General features: G+C 21.7%; 8 protein-coding genes across 12 annotated transcripts in view; 3 read left to right on the top strand and 5 right to left on the bottom strand.

The window, feature by feature from the left end:
• The window catches only part of LOC102681506 (ubiquitin-like-conjugating enzyme ATG3), a 2,996-nt gene extending 1,422 nt beyond the window's left edge, over positions 1-1,574 (top strand). The window contains exons 2-5 of the mRNA XM_031510656.1: positions 267-545; positions 701-850; positions 976-1,103; positions 1,214-1,574. Of these exons, the coding sequence (XP_031366516.1) occupies positions 267-545; positions 701-850; positions 976-1,103; positions 1,214-1,376 (720 nt within the window). The 3' untranslated portion in view covers positions 1,377-1,574. The remainder of the gene's footprint in view (positions 1-266; positions 546-700; positions 851-975; positions 1,104-1,213) is intronic.
• An 846-nt stretch (positions 1,575-2,420) lies between these two features.
• On the top strand, positions 2,421-5,551 carry LOC102677622 (anaphase-promoting complex subunit 7). 2 transcript variants are annotated; one of them, XM_006616097.2, is made up of 7 exons: positions 2,421-2,471; positions 2,594-2,722; positions 3,246-3,569; positions 3,648-4,057; positions 4,195-4,609; positions 4,714-4,988; positions 5,127-5,487. In XM_006616097.2, exons 2-7 carry the CDS (start codon positions 2,654-2,656, stop codon positions 5,137-5,139), a joined length of 1,506 nt encoding a protein of 501 aa, XP_006616160.1. In that variant the 5' UTR covers positions 2,421-2,471; positions 2,594-2,653; the 3' UTR covers positions 5,140-5,487. The 2 variants fall into 2 exon arrangements, with proteins under 2 accessions (XP_006616160.1, XP_006616159.1); XM_006616096.2 differs by having other exon boundaries at positions 2,424-2,471; positions 5,122-5,551.
• Positions 5,552-7,143: 1,592 nt separating this feature from the next.
• On the bottom strand, positions 7,144-10,081 carry LOC102677847 (protein FAM122A). Its single transcript, XM_006616098.2, has 5 exons — positions 9,310-10,081; positions 9,132-9,195; positions 8,528-8,928; positions 8,311-8,451; positions 7,144-8,228 (listed from the first exon to the last, which is right to left on the bottom strand). Exons 1-5 carry the CDS (start codon positions 9,423-9,425, stop codon positions 7,931-7,933), a joined length of 1,020 nt encoding a protein of 339 aa, XP_006616161.1. The 5' UTR covers positions 9,426-10,081; the 3' UTR covers positions 7,144-7,930.
• Positions 10,082-11,357: 1,276 nt separating this feature from the next.
• LOC102676823 (thioredoxin reductase-like selenoprotein T homolog CG3887) lies at positions 11,358-12,788 on the bottom strand. Its single transcript, XM_006616090.2, has 4 exons — positions 12,443-12,788; positions 12,185-12,314; positions 11,926-12,109; positions 11,358-11,847 (listed from the first exon to the last, which is right to left on the bottom strand). The coding sequence occupies exons 1-4, from the start codon at positions 12,574-12,576 to the stop codon at positions 11,735-11,737; spliced, it is 561 nt and encodes a 186-aa protein (XP_006616153.1). The 5' UTR covers positions 12,577-12,788; the 3' UTR covers positions 11,358-11,734.
• An 844-nt stretch (positions 12,789-13,632) lies between these two features.
• On the bottom strand, positions 13,633-16,630 carry LOC102676960 (ankyrin repeat domain-containing protein 13C). The gene is made up of 9 exons (XM_006616091.2): positions 15,868-16,630; positions 15,726-15,767; positions 15,553-15,657; positions 15,346-15,477; positions 15,051-15,262; positions 14,826-14,957; positions 14,565-14,726; positions 14,110-14,510; positions 13,633-13,980 (listed from the first exon to the last, which is right to left on the bottom strand). Exons 1-9 carry the CDS (start codon positions 15,989-15,991, stop codon positions 13,965-13,967), a joined length of 1,326 nt encoding a protein of 441 aa, XP_006616154.1. The 5' UTR covers positions 15,992-16,630; the 3' UTR covers positions 13,633-13,964.
• Positions 16,631-17,141: 511 nt separating this feature from the next.
• On the bottom strand, positions 17,142-20,427 carry LOC102677106 (BTB/POZ domain-containing protein 9). 3 transcript variants are annotated; one of them, XR_421832.1, is made up of 10 exons: positions 19,641-20,427; positions 19,395-19,547; positions 19,110-19,311; positions 18,767-19,022; positions 18,571-18,703; positions 18,350-18,487; positions 18,149-18,279; positions 17,892-18,020; positions 17,613-17,755; positions 17,142-17,509 (listed from the first exon to the last, which is right to left on the bottom strand). XR_421832.1 is itself a non-coding variant. In XM_006616092.1 (10 exons), exons 1-10 carry the CDS (start codon positions 19,968-19,970, stop codon positions 17,306-17,308), a joined length of 1,866 nt encoding a protein of 621 aa, XP_006616155.1. In that variant the 5' UTR covers positions 19,971-20,427; the 3' UTR covers positions 17,142-17,305. The 3 variants fall into 3 exon arrangements, 2 of the variants coding, with proteins under 2 accessions (XP_006616155.1, XP_006616156.1); XM_006616092.1 differs by having other exon boundaries at positions 17,613-17,802; XM_006616093.1 differs by having other exon boundaries at positions 17,613-17,802; positions 19,122-19,311.
• A 436-nt stretch (positions 20,428-20,863) lies between these two features.
• LOC102676686 (cyclin-dependent kinase 10) lies at positions 20,864-23,294 on the top strand. Of its 2 annotated transcripts, none has more exons than XM_006616089.2 (6): positions 20,864-21,060; positions 21,608-21,762; positions 21,853-22,453; positions 22,532-22,828; positions 22,910-23,043; positions 23,109-23,294. In XM_006616089.2, the coding sequence occupies exons 1-6, from the start codon at positions 21,048-21,050 to the stop codon at positions 23,142-23,144; spliced, it is 1,236 nt and encodes a 411-aa protein (XP_006616152.1). In that variant the 5' UTR covers positions 20,864-21,047; the 3' UTR covers positions 23,145-23,294. The 2 variants fall into 2 exon arrangements, with proteins under 2 accessions (XP_006616152.1, XP_031366518.1); XM_031510658.1 differs by having other exon boundaries at positions 20,924-20,943.
• A 32-nt stretch (positions 23,295-23,326) lies between these two features.
• LOC102676558 (ejaculatory bulb-specific protein 3-like) overlaps positions 23,327-24,428 on the bottom strand; it is a 2,123-nt gene continuing 1,021 nt past the window's right edge. Inside the window, exon 2 of the mRNA XM_006616088.2 lies at positions 23,327-23,761. Coding sequence (XP_006616151.1) covers positions 23,568-23,761 — 194 coding nt within the window. The 3' untranslated portion in view covers positions 23,327-23,567. The remainder of the gene's footprint in view (positions 23,762-24,428) is intronic.

Raw genomic sequence — 24,428 nt, 5'->3', positions numbered from 1 at the left:
TTATCAAATTTTCTTATAATTTTAATTTTAAATATTATTTAATATGTAATATATAATATTTAAAAAAAAGTATAACAATTATAAATATTTATTTTGTACAACATCTAAAAATGTTAATATTTGACTATTTTAAGATATTATATATATATATATATATATATATATATATAAATATTCAAATAATTTATTATAAGATTAATAATTATAATATTATATAATAATATCAATTTTGTGTAATATCAATTTAATGTCAGATTGAATTTTAGATTGAATACAGCAAAGAACAAGAATGCATTATAGAAGCAGATGATCCAGAAGGTGGTTGGGTTGATACACATCATTATGACACGAGTCTTAGTGGAATTGAAGAAAGAGTAACTGAAATGACATTAGACGAAACACAACTTTCTCAATCAATTGGTACAGAGGAAAATAATGGAGAGGAAAATGATGATGATGATGATAATGATGATGATGATGATGATGAAGATGCTGCAGATATGGAAGCTTTTGAAGTCAGTGGAATGCTAGATGAAGAAGATAAGGTATTTATATATTTTAATGAATATATTTATAATGTATTATATAGTAATTATAATGAATATAATTATTCAATATCAATATAGTTATTTTGATTTTGATATTAAATTTTAAAAATATTTTAATTTTATATATAAACTTAAAATTTTAAATTAAATAGTATGCAGCAAAAATTACAAAAAAACCAATCAAAGATAAATGGGAATCATTTTCTGAAGGAGAAATTATTCACACACGTACATACGATTTATATATTACATATGATAAATATTATCAGACACCTCGATTATGGCTTTCAGGATATGATGAGGTTTGTATTCTATTTTTTCTATTATTTTTGTATTCTATTATTTCTATTAACAATAATGAGTTTATTAAAAATATTATTTATAAAATATGAAAGAAAATTTTAACTTAATATAATTTTTTTATAAGAATCGTAAGCCTTTGACAGTAGAAGAGATGTATGAGGATGTTAGTCAGGATCATGCTAAAAAAACTGTTACAATGGAGATACATCCTCATATACCTGGACCATTAATGGCTTCAGTTCATCCATGCAGGTAATTTTAACTGAAATTAATTAAAACAAATTTATATTTTTGTATAATTAATAATATTAAATAATAAATTAATATAAAATTCTTAAAAATTTTATAAAATAAAATTGCAGACATGCTGAAGTAATGAAGAAAATTATTGAAACTGTAATGGAAGGTGGTCGTGAACTTGGAGTACATATGTATCTTATAATATTTCTTAAATTTGTGCAATCTGTAATTCCTACAATTGAATATGATTATACACAAAATTTTATGCTAAATGCTTCTGGTTAAAAATTTTGTGAACTTTCATTGTATTTTAAGGATGAACGTGATTTTAGTTTATAAGCTCATAATAAGTAATAGTATTAAAAGGATTGTGTGAAATATATAATAAGTATAATAATAAGTATATTTCAGTTCAGAAAATTATGTCTATACATGTATAAAATATTTAAATATAAAATCAAATTTGACTGATTTTATGTATTACATTTCAAATCTTTATTTTTCATTTTATTATTACATTAATAATTAAAAATAATAAAAATTTTATTTTTGATATTAAAAGTCAAAAATTATTTTAAATTATTAATATTAAATTATATATATATAAAATAGTTTTAAATTATATTTCAAGATAAAATTATAATTATTTTATAAAATAATATAATATATAAAATATATATATTAAGGAAGAATAAAAAGAATTTCGAAGTAAATTTGAATTTTATTAAAATCATTTTTTATTTTTTGAATTTGACACAATATCTATGGTATTGTGTAATATCCAATTGCTTTGATATGTTGCTATTAGGATTATAAATCTACTATTAGGAATTATTATATAAGGAATTATTATTTAATAATTATTAATATAAATGAATGTAATAACAATAAAAAATTTTAATTTAACAAATTTAAGAGAATTTCTAGAAATAAAGTTCCCAATTATTTTTTTTTATTTTTGCATATTAATTTTTCATTATTTGCATAACTAGTATTTATAATATAATAAAATTTATTCGAATAAAATCATTATTTATAATATTAATTAGAAAATTATGAAATAAAGTTTTAGCAAAAATAATTATATTTTTTTTATATATAAAAAATTTATAACTAAAATAATCTATTCCACTTATGTTATTAATTATATGAAAAACAAGCGATTCATCAAATTTTTCTTTTGCTATATAACAATGTTAATTAAATTAATATATTTGTATAATAAATAGTTTAAAATTTTGTATAAATAATTGTGTAATAAATATATAATAAATATTTTAAAATTTTTACGTCAGAGTTCGTTGTTTTTGTTCGATTTTAAAATGGCGGTACTTGTACATTTTATATTTAAATGTCATTTACAATACAAATTGGATATTTGTAAGTAAAAATTTTTTTCAAGATTTTTTTTATATATTTTATAATTTATTGATTTTATATTTAGACTGATGTTACATTTAATGTTATTGATTATATTATTTTTACAATTTCATTTTTTCTAGGTTAAGAAGAATTTTTGGTAAAACTTCTATCTTGTAATTTAAAAGAATATTTTAAAGAAAATGTCGACTTTGTATGATCAGATAAAACTACTTTATGAACAATCTTTATATTCAAATGTTATTTCACTTGTAAGTGAATAAATTAAATGATTTAAAATATTTTTTTTCTTGAAATGGAATAAAAATTTTTTAAATACAGTAGATCTCCATTTATCAGAACAAAATTTTCATCAATGCCTAATTAATGAACTTTAGTCAAGTTTTTTTATTTGAATTAGTGGTGGTTATCATTTTAATTAGAAAAATGTTTATTATAAAAGTAAATATATAATTTAGATTATTATTAGATATATTAATATATTACATAATTTGAAAAATGAGTTAGATATTAAATACTTATTTGATTAAATATCTGAATATCTAAAATTTAAAAAAAAATTAAATATTGTAAAAAAAATTGTTGAATTATTATTATGTGAATTTTTAAAAATTGCTTGTTTTTCATTAAGATCATATAGATGGAGTTTTATTGTAGTACTTGTAATAATTATAAAAATAATAATTAATGAATATTTTATAATTTATATTAATATTTGATTCATATAATTGAAAAAAATAATAAAATTTAATAAATAATTATCTTATATTTTAGGCAAATTTAATATTATCATTAAGTGAACATAATTCAGATTTATTGCCAATATATGGCAAATTCCATATTTATGTTTATTATGCAGATGCTCACTTTTACTTAGGAAAATATAAAAAAGCAGAAGCACTCTATAAAAAAGCTTTGCAATTTCGTAAATGTTTATTAAAATCTAAAGGTGCTACAAAACCTTTAGAAGGTCAAAAAGATTTACCAACTGATGTTGATATAAAATTTCAAATTCATTTATGCTTAATAAAATTAAAAAATTCTCAAGAAGCACTTCAAGTACTACAAAGTATTCCTGGTAAACAAAGAACTCCAAAGGTAATTTATGAAAATATATTTTAATCTTAATGTTAATAAAATATTGACATTGTTTGTTAATGAAATTTAATTTTTAAGGTAAATATGGCTCTTGCAAAAATGTTTCAAGAACAAGGAATGGAACGTTCTGCAATTACTACTTATAAGGAAGTTTTAAGAGAATGTCCATTAGCTTTAGAAGCTGCAGAAGGTCTTTTATCCCTTGGAGTAAAAGGGATTGAAGTAAATTCACTAATAGTAGGTTGTGCATCCAATCTATCAAATTTAGATTGGTTGAATACATGGATTAAAGCTCATGCACATATACATAATAGAGAATATACACATGCAGTATCAACATTAAGATCTCTGGATAATGTTAATCTTCTAAGAGATAATTTTAATTTATTAACAACAATGGGAGAGTGCTATTATTATGCTGGAGATGATAAAAATGCTTTATTATGCTTACGAAGAGCCAGAATTATAGAACCAGATGTTATGAAAGGGTAAAATGTTTAAAAATATGTAATGCATTATATAATAGCATTGTAATTTATAATGTTAGAAAATTAAGATAATTATTAGCTCTAAAGATTTTTTTTTTAATTATTACATTTCTCAAATCTTTTTTTTTTCGTAATAGAGTTGATGTTTATGCTGCAGTATTGTACAAAACACACAGTATTAAGGAACTTGAAAGACTGATTCCAATAATAACAGCAAGCAATGAGTGTACTGGAGAAATATATGTTGCCATGGCATATTCTCTTTATGCTTCTAGAAAGCTTGGTAGAGCAAACACATTGACAGCACAAGCTTTAAATTTAAATCCAAATGATATAGAAGCAACAATTCTTCGAGGAAACATTCTGATAGAACAAAAAAAATATCAAGGTGCATTGTTCTTCTTTAGGCATGCTGTCCAATTAAAACCATACCGTTATGAACCACATAAGGGTTTGGTAGATTGTCTTGTAGGAATGCATAGATTGCGAGAAGCTCTCAATATTGCTAGTGGATCTTGTAAACAACTTGGACATACTGCAAGAGTTCTCACGGTAGTTATACAAATTAAATTTTTATAAATTTATGAATTATATAATTAAATATATAATTTTGAAAGATAATTTATAAATTACAAATTGAAAATAACTTTGTGTAGCTTTATGCATCTGTACTCATGAAAGATCCAGTTTCTGTTGGAAAAGCAAAAAATCTTTTGGAAAAAGCATTGCTTCAAGATGAAATTTATTTACCTGCTGTATATTTATTAGCTGAAATATATGAACAAGAAATGAATTTGGAAGCTGCAATTGCATTACTTGAAAGACAAGTAGAAATACAAACAGCATGTAAATTACATCAGATGCTTGGAGATCTATGGGCAAGAGTTCATAATGAAGAAAAAGCTTTGGATCATTATGCAATTGCTTTAAAGTAAGATTTTTTATAACATTTTTGTATATTTATATATATACATAATTACTTAAATTTATCAGAAATAATGTATAATATAAAATTTAATACATATTTTGAAAATCATATAAATTGATATAATATTTCAAATTAGTCTAGATCCAAGCAATAGGAGAGCATTGGAAGGCATGCACAGATTAGATAACTCTTCGAATAAACTAGATTCAACTTATTATATGACTGTGGGTGAAGAACAAACAGATACAACCTATGATGTTGGTGATGGTTTGCCAGATACTGATAATGATGAAGCACCTGATGAAAGTGAAACTGAAGCTGTATGGTCGGATATGGATCTCGAAGCAAATAGTCAATAACAAAAAAAAATTGTTATTATATTAAATAAGTTCAATATAATTAAGAACTGTAATTAGTTTTTCTTATGTATATTGAAGTTTTGTTGCTTTTATTTATCTGTAAATGTCCGCATTTTTGAAAATCTGATATTTTTTCAATAATTAGAAATACGAAAAAATATTATTTTCATTATTAGAATTTTATATATAAAAAATATTCAAAATTTTGTCTTCATTGACTATTATTAGTGTTTTTATAACTAATATTTATATGAATATGTATCATTCATATGAAAAAATTTTATATTAAAAATATTATAGTATTAATTCGTTTATTACAATTGGTTTTATCATTATTTTTTATTTATATATACAATAATATAATATATATTATTATATTATATTATAATATTTCATAAAAATTTATTATTTTAACAAATAATATTTTAAGAGGATATAAGGCAAAAATCAAATAAATTTTTTCAGAAAGTTCTAAAAAGTATTAAAATAACGCACAAATAATTATATCGAAATTTTTTTAATTATAATTATATTAAAATACATTTAACATGTTAGTTATAAGCTATTAATACAAGTGATGAATATAATTGTTTATGATCTGTTCCATTTTAACATTAATAAAATTAGTAATAAATAAATTATAAAATGTATAACAGATTTAAATATAGATAGATATAAGTATCTGAATGAAACTTGTAATGAAAATATATATGTATTTTAATTTTTAAGATTTAAAAAATTGATTACTTTAGTGATAATGAACTATTATTCTGAAAACTATAAAAAATTTATTATACTTTAATCATATTAAAAACAATGTTAAGTAAAAAATGTAAATTGTGAGATATTCAATAAGCGATAAAAAGAACTGAAATTAAGCTAAAATTGAAATGATTGCTTGACTTGCAAAATAAATTGAAAATAAAAGTTTAATGTATAAGTAAAAGCAATAAGCTAATAAAATTAATAATATAAATAATAATAAATTATATTATTGAATATAATAATAATAATATTGAATATAATATTAAAAAAAATTATATCAAATTATATAATTATATATATAATAATTATAGAAATTTTTTTAAATATTTAGCTTCATTTTTTCACATATAATATAAATATTTCAATTTTGTTCCATAATCCAAAAACTATAAATATAAATTATAAAAAGAAATCTTTTTTTACTATTTTATTATATATATCATATATAATATTATATATATCATATATATGATAATATATATCATATATCATTTTTATAAATAGTATTGGCAATAGTAACATCAATTAATAGAATCAAAGAAAATATTTATAAATATATGAATATAACAAATGATATATGAAAATATTCATTTGATATTAATTTATATATTATTTAAATTATATATTATATAAATATTACATGCAAATAAAATAATTTGTAATTTACAATTATAAGTTATAGCTAGATAAATTTTTGAAAAAAATATATTTTTTTTTACTTATGCCTTCTTAAATTTTAAAAAACTTTTGCTTATTAAATATTGATCGCATATTTTTTTAATTTAGAATTCTCTGTTTTAATATTTTGCTAAAGAAAATAATAAATAATAAATAAAAAATATTATATTTGTTTTACTGCAAACTTGTGATATTTAAATTTTTCTATTCAATAATAAATTTATTATTATCTTTTAAGAAATATAAATTATTATATTAATTTTAACAAAATATTGGCTATATTTATTTATTATTTTTATATTTTTAAATTTAAGTTAATTACATTGTATATATATTTCAAAATAAATACAAAAGTATTTTATTTAATTTTTCATATTTATTTCGCCCAAAAAGTACTTTTTCATCTTGTACATTACTCATTCTCAGAAATATTGTATACATAGAATAAAAGTACATGCTATGGGTAGTTTATTTACACACTATACAGGATTGGAGATTCATAGAATCAATAATACTATTAATGCACGAATTATTGATGTACACTATACTTATGCTTATTTATCTACTTATTTTGAAAAAAAGAATCGCATAAAGGATACATTAACAAAGTTGTTCATTGACAAGAAAGTCTCAATTATAATAATGTATGCTTAAATGTCATAAAAATGATAATTGATATTATATATATGTATCCTTTTTAAGCAAAAAAAAGCTTTTGGATTCGATGTATTTAGAAAACGCAGAATTCAGTCTTAAAGGTAGGAAGCACGCATATTTTCCTAAATAATTCGCTTTGGTCTTAGAACTGCGTTTATATTACACATATGTATGTATCTGTATATGTATTTTATCATTTCAACCTAATTTGACGATATAAATATTAAAAATACTTTAATAAAAATGAAAGCATCATTTATGCAACTAATTCATATTTTAACAATTTATACAATGAAAAAATTAATAAATAGAAATGATCCGAATGCAAATAGATATTAAATGTGAAAAAAAGATCTATCAATAAATTTAATATGTAAATTTAGTTGCTCTAATGATTACTTTTTACTATTATTGTATTACAAGAATAAGTTTATCGTCATAATGATGCATGTTCCTCTTTTAGAGTAATCTATCTTAGATATTCTTTTATTCATTATTTTCTTGTGAAGTCAGTTTATCTTGTATATCTTTAAAAGTTTTGGCTTGTATATTTGATCCCTCTGATGAAATAGTGGTGCAAGAAGAGATAATGGAAGAAGATGAGGAAGACGAAGATGATGAGGAAGATGGATCATCATTAACAATTGAAGAAACACCTGAACCGGGTGACGGACTATGCACAGGTCGGAAAGAAAAACCAAGAGAATCAAGACTGGAACAAGATTCTGGAGTTCCAGCTGAACTAATAGTTCCTGGATGTAGACTAGATATTGCCACATCCAATCTATATTAAAAAATAAAATATAATAAATACTAATTTGTATTATCAATTTAAAAAAATTTTCTATTTTAAATAACAAATTTACCTAGATGCAGCAGAAGTTAACAAACCAGAAATACGTTTTGCAGGACGTTGTAATTGATCCATTCCAGAATCATCTAATTCAAATTTTCTCTTAACTGATGCTAAACAACTTGGTCGAATTGCAATAGGACTTAGACTTCGTCTAAATATAAAGCTTATTAATTAACAAAGTCATATTAATAAATTAGATTTTGTTAGATATAAAGAAATAAGTATACCTTGTAGCAAAAGCTTTTCTAGTGGGACTAGGTGATAAATTATTCTTCCATGTAGCTGCATGAACACCAGGTGAATAGCATTGTCTTTGACCAAAACCAGTTCTTGTTGGTGATGGTGAAGAATACATAGTTGGACCACTTACAGATAAATTGATGCTTAATGGATCAAGAATTCGTTTAGTAATTGGTCGTGATTCTATTTTGAATTGCAAGGAAGCTGATTCTGAATCTTTAAAAGACAATCCTTCAGCTTCTATAGTAAGATCTTCCCATGATTGAGAGATCTGCATGGCACTATGTATTTCTTTTTCATGTGCTGCTTCACGGCCAGCAACATCAATACATTCTTCTTGTCTTAATTGACTTACACGTGGTGTTAATCTAGGAACAGTTCCAGAATTCTAAAATAAAAGTTATTTCTTAATTAAAAAAATGCAATTAATGATATAGAATATCATTAAATTAGACATCAGAAATGATTATCTTATTATTAATAAAGTTAATTATTATATAATTATTACTTATATTCAATTTTAAACACTTATTCTTTTATAATTTTAAAATAATATATAATTGAGATTTTTAAAAAAAGATTTGTTCTTACACTAGTGCTGAAGCGTCGTATACGAGGTGAATTTGAAAATATGTTAAAATTTGAAGGAACATTCCTGAAAAAATAATTAAATTATTTTTTTTCAAATTGTATAATATAATTTTGATTAATTAACTATAATTAAATTTAATATTTAGATTATATTGATTTCAAATTTAATAAAAGATACCTTGGTGCAGAAGCGGAAGGTGATGTTACAGACATTGTTGCAGTGATCTTATTGATCATGGGTGCACTATTAGATCGTTTTAAACTGACTACTGTGTAGTCAACATCCATGATCATCCAGACTGACTATTTTTTGATACATTTGTCTGGAGATACTTTTTAAGGACTCAGAATACATTGAAAATGTACAACATTGGTTCACTAAATAAATCAACAATAAATTTTTGGCACAAAATAAATTTATAGTATATCTTTTTCTACTGTTCGATAATTCAATAATAGCAAATTTTGATTTCTAACACGAGAATTAAAAAGATGCCGCATTTGAGCTCTCATTTAAACTCTGCCGCTCCGATTTTTGTTTCACGTTTTGATGCGCTGTTAGCGCGAAATATTTATAATTGACCTTTCGCTTCGTAAAATAAAATAATAAAATAAAAAATTTGTTAAAATATAGCTTTCATTAAATTGAAAGTATGCATAGTAAGAGAATAAAATTGTAAAGTACAGAAATGAATTCGGATAATCCTGATTTTCAATTTCTACTTGAATCACTCTACAGAAACCGGGTTATAGATTATAATTTGATTTAATTTCATAACCCCTAATTCTTCAACGATATCACTAACTACAATTAAATTATAATTTCTTCGCTTGACGGTCAAACACCTATCGTTTCTTATCATGAAACATGCGTATGTCAGACTTAGCTATGATCCTTTTGCTTCCTTAGAAAAAATCTTTCGTGATTAAGAAACACACTGAATTTGTTGGTAGCCTTGGACCTTCATAAAATCTATAAGTCTGAGATTTATATGATTGAATTGTAAAATTAATTATTATATAAATTATTATTATAAAAAAAGAAAATTATATTATTTTTAATGATCCTAAAATTATTTTCTTTTTTTTCAAAAAGTGCAACATTTAAGTATTTTGAATAATATTTATACATTAAATTATCTTAAATTTTACTATAAATAAAAATGGAATAATTTGAATATAATAACATATTTATATATTTTTAAAATTGAATAATAATTATATATAATCGAATTTTAAATTTTCTTAACATTTTCTTAATTACGAATTTATACATGAAACAAAAGGGTTGTTTAACGGACGCATTTTCAATACCGAAAGAGAAAAAGTAAGAAAGAGAGAGAAATATTAAAAATTTATATTTAAATATAATATAATATATATTTATTTTATTATATTAAACATAATATAATATAATATATATTTAAATATCATATTAGTTCAATACTCTTAAATTATATATTTAAATATTATATTAGTTCAATACTCTTATATTATACATTTACAGTAAATAAGTGCCAATCATTATTATTTCAAATTATATAAGATTCCTATCAATTTATAAAAATTTAAAACATATTTTTTATAAATATAAACTAAAGAATTAAAAATAGATTTTTTTTACGGATATTATTTTTTAATGATAAATATATACATATCAGTATATATTTCTTGTTTCACAACATTTATGTACGTACATATAAATAGTTATATATTAATTGTACAATTATAAAATCGTATTATTTATTTTTTTAATCAGTTAAATTTTATTTGATAGTTAAAAATATCGAAGAAAATAAATTTATATTTTTAATATAATAATATTTAATATTTTTAATATTATAAAGAATAAAATAATAAAAAATAATATTTAATATATATATATATTATATATTAAATATAATATAAAAGTTTCCATTAACAAAATAATAATAATTATATTTTTATATATTTCAAATTTATATTATTAAAATATGACAGAAATATAAACGTAACTTTTTTTCAAGGATATAAGTTTTACGAAATAATATAAATAAAAAATTTATACTATTTATAAAAATAATACATTGATATTTATAAAAAATTTTTTTTACTATATGTTAAATTTTAATTTAATTTTTTTTACTATATTTAAATTTTATTAAAATCAATATTGAAAACAATAATCATTATCAAAAATGAAATATATTTAATAAAAATAATAACAATGATTATGAATTTTTTATATTTTCAAATAAAAGTATTTATTTTAATTAAAATGTATCATATGGATTCTAAAAACTTATTTCTGTATCTATAAACTTCAACTGATACTAATTATCTTTTCCCCAATTCCTAAATCAAGATGGAAAATGAAAAATAGTTTTGAGCAATATTAAAAGGTTTTATTTCTGCTTTCTTTATGCAAACTCTGTTTTGAATATATTATCTCAACTAAATTGAGAAGATAGCAAGATTCATAATAAAATACATATATAAGACATAGAAATGATAATAATTGTTTTTAACAATTACAGAGTTGCAATAATGAAAGCTCCATAACCACAGTGATTTAACATTTGGTACAAATAAATGCCATTTGATCTCTTATTAAAATTATAAATCTATCCTATATCTACATCTGCATACTGCATACTCAAATGAGTATCTATTATTTGAAATAGTTCAAATGGTTGTGGTATTCTTCCAGTTTCCAATTTGGACCACACAGGAACATCTAAAATATAATGACATAAATATACTTTTAAAAATTTTGAATAAATATATTTATTGTAATTACAAAAATATTGTTTACCATTAAAATGTATTTCAAAAGCTCCTGATGATATGAAATGTCCTTCTATGGCATTAAAAATAAAAAATATCATTATACAAGAATAGAATCGATTATCTAGACACCATTGCCACAATGATGCTGGTGGCTGTCCTAAATCAAGTCCACTTACTATTAAAACTATCAGTGAAATTTTTACAAAACTCTAAATACAAAAAAAAGAAAACATGTTATATTAATAACTATAATGTTATAGATTCTAAAAAGAAATTATAGTTACTAATAATTTAGCAATGAGCATCTTAGTATGAGAAGGAATATAATTTTCTCCATTAATTTGTAATTCTGGATACTTTTGTTTAAGAATATTGACATATTCTTCAAAAACTTTTCTATATCCACAAGAATAACTGAAAAAAAGACAAAAATTATATCATTAGATGAAATTATAAATATACAAATAATATATATATAATAAAAAAATTGAATAAATAAAGATTGAATAATAAAATTTTGCAATTAAATTTGTAAAATTTACCAATAGAAGAATTTTAAAGTCGGTCCTGTTTTTGTACCAAGTTTGGTTAATGAAACTTGATTGTCGTCAGCTTTATTGCCTATCGCACACAGAATGATGCAAAAACACAAAATTAATTTCATACGACGCAGCATTTTTTTAAGTCATTGAAATTTTATCAATTTAAATTTTAATCAAAATTGTTATATTTTTATTCTCTAAAAGACGCCGACTAATAATCTTTTACACCTGCTTATAGTCTAGACTGATTAGTCACTATTTGCTGCTAAGCAAATAAGCAGTGTAGTTCCGAATTAAATCAAGTCAAACTAAAACATAAATAACCACACAATTTTATTAAATTCATCGAAATGAATCAAAATAGTATTATATAATAAATTTAATTTATATATTATTATATACATTTTGTTTTTTTCCAAATCTTATAATAAAATCAGAAATATTTATTTGTCTATTAAAATTTTTTTATGTATATAAATATATTTTAAGATATATCAATACTCTAGATTTCAAAAAATAAAAATAAAATAATTTTTAATACTTTAAATATTTTATAAATAGATTAATTTATTTAATAATTTATAATGAATATTCATACAATTTTTGCAATTTATTCAATATTTTATAAGAAATAAAATAATATCTAGTGATAAAAATATTTTTTTTTTAAGGTTTATCTAGATATTTATTAATTAGTGACGTATTACGAATTAGATTTAAAACAAATATTTTTGAATGAACATGATTCAAAATAAAAACATAAAATATTACGATTTTATAATTTTTATTTATAAAATTTTAAATTAATATACACATATATGTATTACATATTATAATTTTAAATTAGCTAACGAAATGCTAGATATGTGTAAAATGATGCATTTAAAGCAATTCCACTAAATCGCTTTGTTGAAAGAACTTTAAAAATAATATAACGAAGTAAAATTATAGATATTACTTGATCATTATTAAAAAAAAAATTATTTGTACACGCTTTTGTATTTATATTTGTTACTATTTAAAAATATTTCTAAAAAAAAATTTTTTTATAAATAAATATTATGACCATTTCTATTTCACAAATATTTTCTTAAATTGCTATAAAAAAGAAGAAAAATTTAAAACTGAAGCAAAGGAAAAATAAGATGCATAATAATTACATTTTATTCTGTAATATAGAACATATGTCATAATATGCATAAGTTTATTAAGATGTTTTTTTCTTTAAGAGATTTAGCATACAAATAGTATTTGTAAATAGAATAATAGTAATAGTATTTGTAAATATGATTTCTTAAATTTATTGTGTAGTTTTATCAACAAGAATACATGTATTCAAAAGAACAATCTTTCTTTAAAGAGTACTTTTTGGGAGGCCTTCCTGGCAGCAATATGTTTAAAAAATTTAGAAATCAAATAATTCTATTTAAATAGTTTTTTCCAAAAAATTAATTTTCTTTTTATTGTGATAATTAACTTGAATTATTTTTCTTCAACACATAGAAGATATGTCATAAATCTGTCATAAGTCTGGGAATCTAAAAATAAATTAGAATTTATTAATAAATATTTTAAAAAATATAACATAATTGTTCGTAATTGAACAATCCACTTAATCATGTAAATTGTAAGAGAAAACTATAATGATTTTTAAAAAAATTTTTTACCTTGTAGGATCTTCAAGATAATCTGGTGGTATTTGAAATAATTTGGGATCTATATCGTTTCTAAAAGCAAATTCTTGAAAAGTAATTTTTGCTGTTACCGTAGGTAAAATAGGAATATCAATTTTGACAGGAAAACCAGGTGGTAATTTCATTAGAACAAATTCTCGTAATTTGCTAAAATGTTTGAAAGGTGCTATTACTTCCAAAACATTGAGTAACATATCAACAGTTAGTGGAAAATCTGGACTCATGGCAACTGTTGCTTTAAATGATTTACTGCTTTCTTTATAAACAAGATTTCTTCCAAGAAGTGGACATTGACCAGGTGGAGCCATAATATATTCTTCCCAAGTAATATTTGAGTCTGGTGGTGGATTTAAAGAAGCTCTTCTAACTTGAGACTAAAAATTAATAAATTAACTAATAAAATAAAAAGATTCTATTATTTTTTTTACCTTTCCATTGGCAAATCCTTGTGAACTTCCTTTGATTAGTGATTCCATAATAGCCTTATTTTTTTGTAGGTCTTCTTCACTTAAATGTTCTCTTCGTTTTCTACTTTCCAAAACCAATCCGTTGATTTGGTAAAAGTCCGCATGGAAAGGCCCTACCATCTCCTTTATTAAATATTTGAGATATATCTCAAAAAAATTTTAAGAAAAGAGCAGGAGAAGGAGGAGAAGAATCATAGGCAAAACCAACAATGCTGGCCTTACCCTTTTATCTTCACGAAATATCCAGCCTGTTTGAGCTCTTGAAAGTGTAATACCTTTTGTTGACATTTGTGCTGCCATAATATCAGTTGACATAAGAATATCAACTTCATCTTCTATTTCTAATTCCGTTTCCTAAAAAAATTAATTAATTAACAAATTCATTGCCACAATTGATAATAAGAGATATTTAATTATAAATGTTGATTAATAAGAAAGTAATTTAACCTCACATCCTATTCTTTGATAACGTTTAGTTTTATTATCAAGTATTGCCAATGATTTACTTGGCTTTTGGTCACCATTAAAAATAAATGAGATGTCACCTCTTTCCCATCTCATATCATTAAAATCTACTAAAGTAGTATCCATTCTAATGGATGCTCCACTTTTATGTATCTTACAAACATCAGAAGGAAGAACACGAGAAACTAATGGCACTATAAAGTTGAACATTTTAACATTTAAGTTGATATAATTATAATTACAATTATAACTAAAATCAAAATATAACATTATGTACCCCAACTTTGAAAATCCCATTTTAATTCCATATAGAAGTCTCCCATTTCATGTAATGTTGCAACTAAATTTGGTCTTCTTTCTTCCATCTGCTCTCTAGCTTGTTGTTTTAATTTTCTTAGTAATGATGATACTATAAATTATGCAATTAATAAGATTAATAAATATATATAATTTCTTTATAATAATAAAGATTATTTATACTAACTGGTTTGTCTATCTCCATAACTGATTGCTTCTGCTAGTGGGCTCCACCCAGCTAAATTTTTTACTTTTACTGGTGCACTATGTGCAAGTAACAATTGGATCGATTCTGAAATTTTATTTAGAATTTTATATATATATATATATATACATATTAAAAATTTTAAATATTTTTACCTTTTCTTCCTAACATGACAGCTAAATGTAAAGGAGTATTTCCTATTTAAAAAAAATGAAATTATTTTATAAATTATAATTAATTACAAATAATTATTGGCATATTTTGTACAAAATTAATAAATCTATAATAATTATTAACCTTGTCTGTCTTTTTCAGCAATATTACAAGTTCTAATTAAAGAACTTAAAGTTTTAACATCGCCTTGAAATATGCATTTGTGTAAAGGATATTTTTCACTTTCTGAATTTTCAGCCATGGCCATTTATCCTTGTTAAGAAAATAATTGCCAAAATAGCAATAATTCTTTTCTTTATCTAATCGAATCCCTCTTAATATAATAATAATTTTCTTGTATTCCATTTCCAAAATATAGCATACTATATTGAACAATCATATCAAAACTTCCATTATATGGAAGTTATTCATGAACAAAAGTTCACTATTTAAAATTATGTTTAATATTTAATAAAATCAATGAATGATTTTTATATTTCATTAAATATTTTTGTAATTTACATTCAAACATCGATATTTTTATATTTTTCAAAAGATAAAGACGATGAGATTCATATATTTATAAAAAACTTCTAAATTATGTTTAATATTATCGTTGTTTTTACCGATGTTGTTACTTTTTACCGCTGTTTTTAATTGTCTGTATTATTTGTATTTGTACTAGGTGGTCGTACTTGTAATCAAAATAGGTTAGTCACCTCATTATTTTTAGTTATCTTTTTTATAATACATTATTAAAAAGTATATGTTCTCAAAATTAATTCATTAAATTTTATTTTATTTTAATATTATTTATATTAAGATATATAAATATATATTGTATTAATACCACCACATTAAAACAGTATTTACTTGTAAACTAGTGTTATCTATATATTCTAATATATATGTGTATGTGATTTGTAAATAAGATTATAGTTCCTGTTTATGAAAATTTTATAGTCATTACATAAGTCAAAGCTAAAAACTTTAACATTACAAGAGTAACTATATTTTTACATTAAATTTATTACAATTTATGTATTACCATATAAATTATACTATCAAGTGATATAAAAAAAATTGCTAGGGACATTTTTAATACTAATTGAACGTACATATTCAATTATATACAAATATTATATATAATAAATAAAATATAATTTAAGTATTGAAATTACATATAAATTTTCTTTTTTTTATCCATCAATTTTTTATTTTAAATTATATCATTTTATAAAAATATACATATATTATTATAAATTAATGATTGTTAAAATATTACTACATTATTCCAAGTCTATTTTTAATCCATAAATCTCTACTAGTAATTATTAAACGCTTTAAATAAATTTATATACAGTTAAATATCGCATAGTTTTTTATTTTCTTTTCATACGAAAATAAATTAAAATATGTTTCATTAAATTAAAAATTTATTTTACAATTATTTATACAATCATTACTACTACTATACAAGCATTTTAATACAGAAAGTTTACAGAAATGAACAAACAAAAATTTAATTTTATAGTCTTTGAAGTATCAACAAAATTTTACACAATGGTTTATTCTCAATTAATTAATTGTCCCAAAAAACATCCGTTGAATTTGTTTCTTCATGATCGATATTCACTGCTTCTGTAGCCGTTTCTGGAGGTTGAGATACATATGACCAAAGCACAGAATCATGACTTTTTGATTGCTTTCCTTTGTTTACCATAGATTTATTTACAATTTTATCATTTACTTGAGCAGGACATTCAAAATGAACACAGTGAAAAACCTAATATATTTAATTATAAACAAATTTTGATTTATTTTGTTATTATTATTAAATTTTGTTATTAAACATATAATACAACATATAATAAATATGATGTTTTTACCTCATTTGCAGTATTGTGTGTTCCAACAATACGTATAAAAACAACAGGACGAGCAGGTTCAAAATGTATTGTTTGCCATGAACGACAAGCTTCTCTAGTTTTATCAGCAACTAGAACCCAACTCCAAGAATTACCAGATACCTCTATGTAATAAGAATATGAACGATCATCGCAATCCCACAGTAATAATCTATATTTATATATATATATATATATAAATAAATACCAGAAATTTCATATTTTTTGAATTATTATATATAAAAAAAAAATAATATATACCGCATAGAATCTATAATATATGGTTGTCCAAGTTGTACTAAAATAGAACCAGATCCAACTTGATGACATGTGTATCCACTATCCCAATCATAATTAGATGTATCACCATTTAATAGTGCATTTCGAGATCTAAAATTAAAAACTTATAGATTAATTTTATAATTTTATTAATTTTTATATATTATTTTATATTTATATATTTATAATAAATTAATAATAATAATAATAAATTTATATATTTATACAAACATCCATACCTACAAACACCTTCTGTAACAGTTGCACTTTGATCCATGGTAGCAACATTTCGTGTTGGAATAACAAAACCATTATGAAGTTTTTCTGTATGATTTGTATAATATGCTTCAAAACTTACAAGATGAAAAACCTTTAAAAATAAAAGTTATAAAATATAAATATAAAAAAAAATTACATATATATTTTAATAACGACTTTACTTTGTTTACAGTATTATTTGTTCCAACAATACGAATATAAAGAACTATTCTTGGTTCAAAATATAAATATTGCCAACTGCGACAAAAATATTCTGTATAATCAATAACTCGAACCCAATTTTTTTGATCCATAGAGACCTATAAAAAAAATAATTATGATATAAAAAATTAAATATAAAGATTATATTTTAATTTATATTCAATTTTTTATTTTAACTTACTTCTACATAGTAAGAATATGAACGCATATCTTTATCCCAAAGCAACATTTTAATATGATTGATGATGCACTGAGTTCCTAATTTAACTAAAATACCATGTTCTCGTGATTCAGTAATGGTATGTCTAGTATATCTGGTAAAAAAATAATATTATTTAAAGGAATAATTTAATAATAAAAGTGAATTAATAATTTACCCGCGTTCCATATCATAATTATTTGTATCTCCATCTAAAAGATAGCTTCGCATTTCACCCTGTAGAACTTGAGCACCATGCATAGGATGGGCAACATTCACATCAATAAGTAACCGACCACGATAATTAAGATCTGAATCACGTGTTTGTGTTCTTGCAGCTATTGCATCTAAGATTGCTTCTGGAGAAATTAATCCAGTTGGCCGAACAACATTTAAAAGATCCGTGATTGAAACTAAGTTTAATCGTACCTTATCTACAAAATTTGTCTAATCAATTGAATAGTATTATTATAAATGATATTTTTAAAATATATTTTTAATAAAATTCTTGTTTTTAATACTTTTATATTCACCTAAAACATTTTTGCCATCAGTATCAGGATTTGCATTCACCCATGCTCTTACAGCTAAAAAGATATCAATTTCTGGCGCATAAAAAGAATCTCTTGATACTAATTCATTCAAAGCATCAGCACTTAATTGTAAAAAACTCTCATGCTGAATTACTTCACATGCATGTTCATCCATGTATTCATGACAAACCTAGATTTGATACAGATAGATATAAATTTTATCTAATATCATCATCAATCAATTTTTTTTTTTATTAGACATCATATTAATACCTTAGTAAGAAATTCTAATCGATAAAGAAGTGCTGCACCAAATATGAGACAAACATTTTTTATATTCAATATTTCTTTAAGATAATCTGATATAGACGTTTCTAATTCTGAAAATCCATAAAGATGTGCTAATCCAAGAATATCCAATACAACCTAAAAACAATAACAATTGAATGAATAATAATAATTAAAAAAAAATTAATAAAAATTTATAATTATGAAATATTTATTGATAATTATTAATACCTCTTCACGTCGGTCTGTAAGAGACATTCGTCCTGTATATATGTATTCAAGTAAACCTTTAAATCCAGTTAGATTAGCATCTTTTAATTCAATTTCATGTTGTGTGGATTCTTTTAAACCACCAAACAGAAGAGCTCTGAAATATTGGCTACGTGCAGCTAAAATAATTTTGTGACTATTGAATCTTTGTCCACCAACAATTAAAGTCACATCTGAATAATCATCTGAAAGATAAAGAGCACCAATATCTTCAGAAAGTGTTTTAATATGATCTATATCACCAGAAATTGGATGTTCAATTGATATGTTCAATTCATGATGAGAACTCATTTTTTAGATTTTAATATTTTACATATAAAATTGTAATTTCTTTTCACGAAAATTATCTTTTTATCTAAAAATTTGTTCTATCTGATAAATACTCCATCAATATCAAACACCATTGATAACATAATAGTTCAATACATTTGATTTTTCTATTGTCATATATTCATTCATATTAATTAAAAAACAAAAATATATCAATTTTACAAAAAACCGTTGGTAATAAAAATAAGGTTAACTTTTAATGATCAATTTCTAATTTTTAGTTTACATGCTTGAAATATACTATAATTTCGTATTCAAATTACGAATTTAATAATTTTCAGTATGAGTAAATTTACATAAACTTAAAAAAAATCTTAAGGAAATCACTATGAAAAACAAAACCACATTTTCTTTAGAAATACATTATTTTATGTTATAAATGTTGTACTATTTGTCACTATACTATATCGATCATAATATAAATATCATAAACTTACAAGTACTAAAGTTAGACAAATATATATAAAACATATATACATATATAAAGTTAGAAAATATATTATTAAAATATATAATATAATATGCATGTAAATAATAAAAAATAAAAAAAATATAAATCAATGCTTTATTAAATAATAATATTTATAAGTAAATTCTATAATTATTCTATTAATATATAAAATATTTTTTTAAAGAAATAAAATATGCAAATTTATCATAAAATTAAAAATACAAAACAATTATTAATGTTCTAATTAGTAATAAAAATTAAATTTAATCTTTATTATTTTTATTCATATATATATATATTTATAACAATATTTATAACAAACTTAAAATTTAATTTTTCATTCATTTTGTTTTTAAAAATAACGTAAGGTAGCGCATTTTTCAATGATATTTATTATCATCGTTGTTATCGAATCTACATATTATATTTTTAATGGTGCAAACGAATTATAGAAAATTATTGAAAACTGTTGTACTCGACCAAGTAATTATTGGTAGTCGATAGTATTTTCATCTACGTTTTCTAAGACACGAATGTAAAAAAGAAAAATAAATATAATTTCAAAAATATTTTTTTAAAAAAATTACATGATGACAAAAGGTATACTTTTATTTTATTATAATTACAATATAAATATTATTATGTTAGGTTAAGTAATTATATTTTAAATATTTCATCATTTATTATATATTATTTTTATATTAAAATAATTCTATTTTTTTTGGCGATTTTTAAAAATTTATTTAACAGATAATCTTAAATTTAAAGTTATTACTAATATTTTTAGTTTTTTTTCGAAATATAATTTAGATTTAAAATTTATGAAAAAGATTTCTAAAAATTAAAAAATAATTAAATATATATAATTTAAATGTTTATTAATGATCTTATCTATTTTGTAAAAAATATATTTTTTTAATTAAAAATTTTATGTAATTGATATAACTAATTTTTGAAATCTTTAAATATTTTCAATTTTTAATTTATTACTTAAATAATAATGATATTAAATAGAATAGAATTAATATTAATAAAAATAATTTCAAAAATATTAATGATTTTTATAAAAACTAATTTAAATAATTATATCAAATAATAATCAAAATGACTAATAAATAATTAATATTAAATTTTAATAATCTTTCAGACGAAACATTAGAGAAAAAATCAGTAGAAAATAATGATACTGATAAAAAAACTGCATCTGAATCAGGCCCTGATCCATCAGCACCAATAACTAGGAGAGGAGTATTAACATCATTTTTGACTGGCAAACCAATGGAAATACCAGAACAAGATATTGTAAAAATTTAATTTATAATTTTTTATGATTATTTTTTTATGATTTTAATTATTTTTATTATAATGTGATAAATATTATTTTTTTTATAGCTAGGTAAATGCAGATTTGTATCTGAATTTGAAAAATTAAATCGTATAGGAGAAGGTACTTATGGAATTGTTTATAGAGCAAGAGACACTAAAAATGACAAAGTTGTAGCATTGAAAAAAGTTCGAATGGAACATGAGAAAGATGGTCTTCCAGTCAGTGGTTTAAGAGAAATATCTGTTCTTTTATCTTGTCGTCATGAAAATATTGTACATTTAAGAGAAGTAGTAGTAGGAAGAAGTTTAGAAAGCATATTTCTTGCTATGGAATATTGTGAACAAGATTTAGCAAGTTTGTTAGATAATATGCAAGCTCCATTTTCAGAAAGTCAAGTCAAATGTATTGTTTTACAAGTACTAAAAGGTTTACGTTATTTGCATCATAATTTTATTGTACACAGAGATTTGAAAGTCTCAAATCTCCTAATGACAGATAAAGGATGTGTAAAAATTGCTGATTTTGGACTAGCTAGGTGGTTTGGTTTACCTTTAAAACCAATGACACCTAGAGTAGTAACATTATGGTATAGAGCACCAGAATTGTTATTACAAGCAAAAACTCAAACAACTTCTGTTGATATGTGGGCTGCAGGTTGCATTCTAGGTATAAACATTTTTTTATTTTTATATACATATAAAAATTGTAATACAATAATTTAACTTCCATTTTATGTTTTATTAGGAGAATTACTTGGACATCGGCCTTTATTGCCTGGAAGATCAGAAATTGCACAGTTAGAATTAATTGTTGATTTATTAGGAACACCAAGTGAAGCAATTTGGCCAGAATTTAATACACTTCCAGCATTACAAAACTTTACATTAAAACAACAACCATATAATAATTTAAAACAAAGGTTTCCATGGTTAAGTGCTGCTGGTTTGAGATTATTAAATTTTTTATTCATGTATGATCCAAAAAAAAGAGCAACTGCAGAAGAATGTTTACAAAGTAGTTATTTTAAGGAAGCTCCTTTGCGTAAGTAAAATATATGTATGTATATATAATAAATATATATATAATATTTTTAATATTATTATATTTTAATTTGCTTTATAGCATGTGATCCCAAACTGATGCCTACTTTTCCACAACATAGAAATATGAAAAAAGCTGCTCCACCAAAGGAAACTAGAGAACCAGAAACAACAGTTACAGATCAAACTAACAATTTACCTGCAATATCAGATCTTGTAAGTTTTTTATATTTTTGATGATATTATTAAAATGATATCAAACTGAAATTAATGTTTTTCAGCTTGGTTCACTTGTCAAGAAAAGGCGAGTTGAATGAATTAAAAATTTTTTATTTATGATTTAAATGCAATCCAAAATTCAATGTCTTTTACTTATAAATATTTCATTGCGATGTATACCGTTCATTCACAATGTATGAATTCATTCACAAATAGATTAATAAATAAATGAATTTTATAAACGAATATTTAAAATATAGTTAAAAAAACATGTATTTGTAAAAAGATGTATATATATTTACTTTATAAACATGTAGATACATATATTTAGTATATATAATATAACGAAACTACTTAATCAAACATTTAAATGCAATAAGATGAAATTTTTAACAAATATTATAATTATCAATTTAAAATAACAAAATTATTATTAAGTGTCTATACGTAAATTAGATTGATTTATTATATTTTCATTACATAAAATTTCTTCATAAATTTATTCTTTAGATGTTATAAGTTTAATTATTTTTTGCAAATTGCAATACATGTTCATAACGCTTTTTATATTCACCAGTAGAATCATATTTTGCGGAAAGTCGTTCCCAATCTTTTGGTCTCTTGGTTTTTAAATAATTTACTACTTTATTTGCTGTACGTTTCTGTTTTTCATTGCACTTATTGCAACCTGTAGATAGAGCATCAGGTAATATTTCTAAAACAATACACAATACACAATTTAATTAATTTTTAAACAATTATATTATAATAATTTATAATTATTTTAAGAGATTTTTACCACAAAATAATATAACTACAACATAATTTTAAATAATTAAATCATATATGATTAAATATAATATATATAATATATATAATATTATATATAAATTTATTATTAGATATATTTCAATTTTTTTTCAAAATTTTTTTATAAATATTTAAACAATTTTATTATTCTTAGTTTTTAATTTAATTTAATTTGATAAAAATAAATATAAAATTATGTTTTTTAAATTTAATATAATTGCTATAATGCAATATAAATTTTTTAAAAAATTTAATAGAATATTTAACTTATTTTCCTTTGTATTGCGTTTTTCTTAACGTGATATATTTTTTTAAATGTATCGCATGTATATATATAATACATTAGATATTACTTAAGAGTTCGATGTAATACAAACGAGAAAGTTTAAAGGAACTTATGTAATACAAAGAGGGAGAGTGAAACTCTGTCGTAATCATTGCAGCAAATGTACGTAGAAATTTATGAAAGAAATCAGCGTAATTTTTAACGTACTCGAAAATTACATCGTTAATTTAATAAAAAAATTTATTATATATAAATATTTTAAATTTTAATATTTTATTTCTTTTTC

Source organism: Apis dorsata, unplaced genomic scaffold (genome assembly GCF_000469605.1).
Source record: "Apis dorsata unplaced genomic scaffold, Apis dorsata 1.3 scaffold_249, whole genome shotgun sequence".
In the NCBI taxonomy this organism is placed as follows: domain Eukaryota; kingdom Metazoa; phylum Arthropoda; class Insecta; order Hymenoptera; family Apidae; genus Apis; species Apis dorsata.
This window is presented reverse-complemented; position numbering and strand designations above follow the sequence as displayed.

Excerpts from the sequence above, each read along its gene's own strand:
- LOC102677622 (XM_006616096.2), top strand. The coding sequence starts at position 2,654 with ATGTCGACTTTGTATGATCAGATAAAACTACTTTATGAACAATCTTTA. Across the intron at positions 4,058-4,194 it reads GAACCAGATGTTATGAAAGG|AGTTGATGTTTATGCTGCAG; the intron begins GTAAAATGTTTA and ends TTTTCGTAATAG. Across the intron at positions 4,989-5,121 it reads CATTATGCAATTGCTTTAAA|TCTAGATCCAAGCAATAGGA; the intron begins GTAAGATTTTTT and ends ATTTCAAATTAG.
- LOC102677847 (XM_006616098.2), bottom strand. The coding sequence starts at position 9,425 with ATGATCATGGATGTTGACTACACAGTAGTCAGTTTAAAACGATCTAAT. Across the intron at positions 9,196-9,309 it reads CCTTCCGCTTCTGCACCAAG|GAATGTTCCTTCAAATTTTA; the intron begins GTATCTTTTATT and ends TTATTTTTTCAG. Across the intron at positions 8,452-8,527 it reads AGAAAAGCTTTTGCTACAAG|ACGAAGTCTAAGTCCTATTG; the intron begins GTATACTTATTT and ends CTTTATATTTAG.
- LOC102676960 (XM_006616091.2), bottom strand. The coding sequence starts at position 15,991 with ATGGCCATGGCTGAAAATTCAGAAAGTGAAAAATATCCTTTACACAAA. Across the intron at positions 15,768-15,867 it reads TGCTGAAAAAGACAGACAAG|GAAATACTCCTTTACATTTA; the intron begins GTTAATAATTAT and ends TTTTTTAAATAG. Across the intron at positions 15,263-15,345 it reads ATGGGATTTTCAAAGTTGGG|TGCCATTAGTTTCTCGTGTT; the intron begins GTACATAATGTT and ends TCAACTTTATAG.
- LOC102677106 (XM_006616092.1), bottom strand. The coding sequence starts at position 19,970 with ATGAGTTCTCATCATGAATTGAACATATCAATTGAACATCCAATTTCT. Across the intron at positions 19,548-19,640 it reads TTACAGACCGACGTGAAGAG|GTTGTATTGGATATTCTTGG; the intron begins GTATTAATAATT and ends TATTGTTTTTAG. Across the intron at positions 17,510-17,612 it reads CACACAATACTGCAAATGAG|GTTTTTCACTGTGTTCATTT; the intron begins GTAAAAACATCA and ends TAAATATATTAG.
- LOC102676686 (XM_006616089.2), top strand. Across the intron at positions 22,829-22,909 it reads TTTTAAGGAAGCTCCTTTGC|CATGTGATCCCAAACTGATG; the intron begins GTAAGTAAAATA and ends TTTGCTTTATAG. Across the intron at positions 23,044-23,108 it reads TACCTGCAATATCAGATCTT|CTTGGTTCACTTGTCAAGAA; the intron begins GTAAGTTTTTTA and ends AATGTTTTTCAG.
- LOC102676823 (XM_006616090.2), bottom strand. The coding sequence starts at position 12,576 with ATGCTGCGTCGTATGAAATTAATTTTGTGTTTTTGCATCATTCTGTGT. Across the intron at positions 12,110-12,184 it reads TGCTCATTGCTAAATTATTA|AGTTTTGTAAAAATTTCACT; the intron begins GTAACTATAATT and ends TTTTGTATTTAG. Across the intron at positions 11,848-11,925 it reads TTTTGAAATACATTTTAATG|ATGTTCCTGTGTGGTCCAAA; the intron begins GTAAACAATATT and ends ATTATATTTTAG.